General features: G+C 28.2%; 1 protein-coding gene across 2 annotated transcripts; it reads right to left on the bottom strand.

Moving 5' to 3' along the window:
- Window positions 1–772: 772 nt before the first annotated feature.
- On the bottom strand, window positions 773–1,957 carry LOC145001173 (uncharacterized). Of its 2 annotated transcripts, none has more exons than XM_078960531.1 (2): window positions 1,123–1,957; window positions 773–1,030 (listed from the first exon to the last, which is right to left on the bottom strand). In XM_078960531.1, exons 1-2 carry the CDS (start codon window positions 1,751–1,753, stop codon window positions 912–914), a joined length of 750 nt encoding a protein of 249 aa, XP_078816657.1. In that variant the 5' UTR covers window positions 1,754–1,957; the 3' UTR covers window positions 773–911. The 2 variants fall into 2 exon arrangements, with proteins under 2 accessions (XP_078816657.1, XP_078816664.1); XM_078960538.1 differs by having other exon boundaries at window positions 774–1,023; window positions 1,123–1,952.
- Window positions 1,958–4,405: the final 2,448 nt, after the last annotated feature.

The raw sequence follows: 4,405 nt of genomic DNA on the forward strand, positions 1-4,405 counted from the left end.
TACCAATAATTCCATTAAAAACGAATAAAAAGTCATTAATTGTTCAAAACAGCTCCGATAACTATTTCCGCAGAAGAGTAATTAACAATACATTGTTATGTAGAGCCCAACTCTGTGAAAATGTTGGAAAAAAAAATTAATGCCCTTATCTATCACTTCCTCAAAGCACATTGGTTCTACAGAGGCATGATAATTCCCGTAGAGCATCTCTCTTCGAAACGATGTAAAATCATTTTTTTTTCTTTTTCCCTACATGTTCGATTCCTCAGGGCGTAAGGACTTATGCAGAGCCTCTCTCTACTGAAGTCGTGATCATTTGATGAAATTGTGTTTTTCATGGCTATTTAATACAAACAATCCCTTACTTTTAATTATTTGATGAATTTTCTCTTTGTTATTTAATGTGTGTACTCTTTGCATGTGTAAGAGAGAAAGAAAAGTTTATCGTTTTGTATTAAAAAATTTGAAAAAACGAAAATACCAGTTGCTAATCCATCATTATAAAATTTAAAATTTTTTGGATCATACTTACAACAAAATTATACTATTAGACCATTGGTACCAATCCAAACTTTTCTAATCAAACTTGCAAAAGTTAGACATGATATTCTTGCAATTTTGTTGTCTTCTTAAAAAGTATTAATTTATTTAATTCAATTTGAATTATTTGTTTATTAAGTTAAGTGTTTACACTTTTTCCAATTTAAACAACAACCTAATATGTAATTATTTTAGCATTCAAACATACAACATTATACGTGTAATATTATTATTAGATAACTAAACATTAATTAATGCTACAACATGAAGTAAGCAAGTATAAGTTACAATTATTAAAATTTTGTTCTTATAACAAAACATGCTAAAATGTTCTAAAATAACCGATTTGTTGCTAATAAGGTATAACTACATTACCTTATAATGCAAGAGTAGAAATCGATTTCCCTGTTTTTGATCAATCTAAGATTAGTCTTTGATCCTTTCTTCATCCCAATTGATCTAACTTTCTGCCATCTTCTTTCTCTTGAAGCTCCGAAAAGAACAAACGATGTGAAAAATCAGAAAAAGAACGAATCTTTAAAAACACATTCTACCTATCTGCAAAAAAATATCGTTTGTTACCTGTATGAACTGGAATTTCCTGCTCAAACGAAAACCCCAGCAACCCATCTTCATGATTTATGAATTCATTGTTGGGTGTATGAACAATTAGACGATGGAAATTGGACTGAAGGGGTTCCCTATTCACAAGCTCAAAACTTTCTCCTGCGTTGTATGTTGTGTTCCAGGCGAAATTCAGAGGGGTTTTTGTCGAAGGGAAGTTAATATCTGGTGGAACAGGAATCACGTTATCTTCTTGTATTTTATTTTCATTTCTTGAGTTGATAACCTCAAATGGGTAGTTGCTGAAACTATTAATTTGATCTTGATTCAAATTCTGCTGATCCGGAGCACCAGCTGTTCGATGAAATGCCTCTGAAGGATTGAAAACATAAGTTGTTGTATCCGGTAGTACCAGTTCTTGAAGATGATGATATTGATCAGCATTCAGTACATCAATGGCGGATTTGGCTTCTTTCATTAGCCAATCAATGGCGTTACTAGGTCGATCATATCCTAGCCTATCTTGCACATCGTAGAATTGAATTGCAGTGTTGGCTGATAACCTAATTCGTCTATCTCTTGCCCCCTTTGATGTACAAATCTTGCTGTGCTTGTCTTTTCGACCAACTGACCTAACTATCTTTCTCATCTTGAGATGTAATTGCGTACTCTTTTGAATCGCTACACATTTTATCTATTTTTTTTTAAGTAGTTTATGTATTAATTTACACTGTGTGTGTGTGTGTGATGATGAAAACATGCATGTTCAAGTGGAAATGAATCATGGGTGTTTGTTAATTTGTTGAAATGATTATAGGAAACAGAGTTGGTACTTGTTTTAAAGAGCACATGATATGTATAAAGAAAAGAAAGGTTTAGTCGACTTTCAAAAGTGATTATTGTAACTTACATAATGATAGTGAGGTGTAATATATATGAATTTTTCTCTAGGGTTAAATACTAAAAATAGAAAGGTACTTCTTTTGATTTGCTTATCAAAATGATTTTTGCGTTTTAAATAATTATGTATATCATTGTACATTGGACAATCTATCTAGTTATAGTAATGTTATCCACATACAAAATGATTTTCGATGGTAGATTTTACAAAATACAATGGCTTGATAAGAAAAATTACGGAAATCGTCCTATGGTTTGATCAAAGTTGCATGTTTGGTTCCTAACTTTTTTTTTTTTGCACTCGGATCGTCTTTGTGGTTTGATTTTATTGTGTTTTTCATCCCTTACGTACATAATATTAGGACCAAACGTGCAATTTTAACCAAAACATAGGGATGAAAAACGCAACAAAATCAAACTAGAAGGACGATCCGAGTGTAAAAAAAACGTTAGGAATCAAACATGCAATTTTTACCAAACCATAGGGACGATTTCAATAATTTACTCAAGAAAAAATTAAATATAAAATGATGTTGTAGAAAAAAAAAAAAAAAAAAAAAAGTAATACGATAAATTAGACAAATAAAAGGAGGATGCTAAAATAAACATTGAACGTTGTAAAGAAAATAAAGGGATTGTTGATGTGTATTGATAGATCTTATAAATACATAATGATTTATTGATGTGTATTGGATCCTTACAATAAGCATAAAAACAGTGGAAAAAGAATATATGAAATTCAGTTTGAATTTGGTTAAAATTTGATAAAAGTAAGAACGGGGAGATGATTACACTCCACATGGTATAAAGAGTCTGTACATTGAAGTAATTATTTTGGCATGTGAATGAGTGTAGCATACGAATTCCCAAACATGAATAAATAAATAAATCTATCATTATATAAAAAGGGTTAAATGCATAAAATGATAATGTACATCCTTTTATTTATTGGATATAAAACTTTCTTTTCCCCCTCGTATGACCTATTTCAAACATTCTATTTTCATTTTTATTTATTTATTATTACAGTAACGCCCTTTAGAAATTATTCGTTATGGCAGATTAGCAATTGCGATCTTATTTGCATTGTTATGGTATGCCGATTTAAAATGATTTATAATTTATTAGAATTGTTTTAAAAGTTTTATGTTATCGTTTAACTATTAAAATATTAATATATTCCGGTATGAACGGTATATTTCATTTTATCAATTCATTTAACTCTTTAACTCTATTTAGTTAAATAAATTACTACATGGACATTCTGTTTATTTATATATATATATATATATATATATATATATATATATATATATATATATATATATATATAGAGAGAGAGAGAGAGATGGGTTCAATTGAGAAAATAGAAATTGTTGAAAATTGAGGAATTTTTCTCAGCTACTCATTTAATCTAAGCATAAAAAGACACGATGGCAAACTTATAAATATGTTAATAACCTTCAACCTCAAATATGTAACTATAAAGAATTCGATAACAGTTTGTTCATCATTAAATTTTTTCCTCTAACCTTCAATAATCATCCAGATTTCTTCAACTAAACTGGAATTTCTTTGCTGTTCATTAAATTGGAATCGAAGTTCTGGACTCGCAGTCACAGTCGACATTGAAGGACTTAGAATCGGTACTCACATGTTCCCAATCGGATTTTCAGAAATCAAAATCAAAATGAGAAATCGATCAGAAATAGGATGTCGCATCTGAAGTCGAAATCGGAAGAATATGATGATTTAGATTTGATAACTTGATGTTTTTAACATTTTAAAAAAAAGTTAAATTGTATGCACTCCAACTGTTTGATGAAATGCATAAACTAAATTACCACGTTATATTCATATATGAATATGTTTTCTCAGTTGAATCAATATATGATTATTAAAACAAAAAAACGAATATGCAAGTCTGTATGTTATTCATATGTGAATAACATATACAAATTATATATATATATATATATATATATATATATATATATATATATATATATATATATATATATGTCAAAATACCTTCAAATATTCATAAGTGAATATATTCACAAGTGAATATACCTTCTAATATTCATATGTGAATATACTGTGTAATATTCATAAATTAGTATATTATCTAATATTCACAAGTAAATATACTATGTAATATTCACATGTAATATACAATGTAATATTATGTAATATTCACATATGAAGTATCATTTAGTACTAATAAGTGAATATAGCATCTAATATTCACAAGTGAATATACTATGTTAATATTCACAAGTAAATGCATCGTCTAATATTAAAATATGAATATATTACGTTTATTATATGCTATATTCATATATGAATAATACTTAAATTGTAAAAAAAAAAATCATATTTTTTGTTCATAAGTGAATAA

Source organism: Lactuca saligna, chromosome 1 (genome assembly GCF_052625555.1).
Source record: "Lactuca saligna cultivar CGN05327 chromosome 1, ASM5262555v1, whole genome shotgun sequence".
NCBI classification, from domain to species: Eukaryota; Viridiplantae; Streptophyta; class Magnoliopsida; order Asterales; family Asteraceae; genus Lactuca; species Lactuca saligna.

What these genes read in the sequence shown, in the direction of transcription:
- LOC145001173 (XM_078960531.1), bottom strand. Translation starts at nt 1,753, where the DNA reads ATGAGAAAGATAGTTAGGTCAGTTGGTCGAAAAGACAAGCACAGCAAG. An exon ending in GGAAATTCCAGTTCATACAG is followed by an intron (nt 1,031 to 1,122) that starts GTAACAAACGAT and finishes TTCTTTTCGGAG; the next exon opens with CTTCAAGAGAAAGAAGATGG.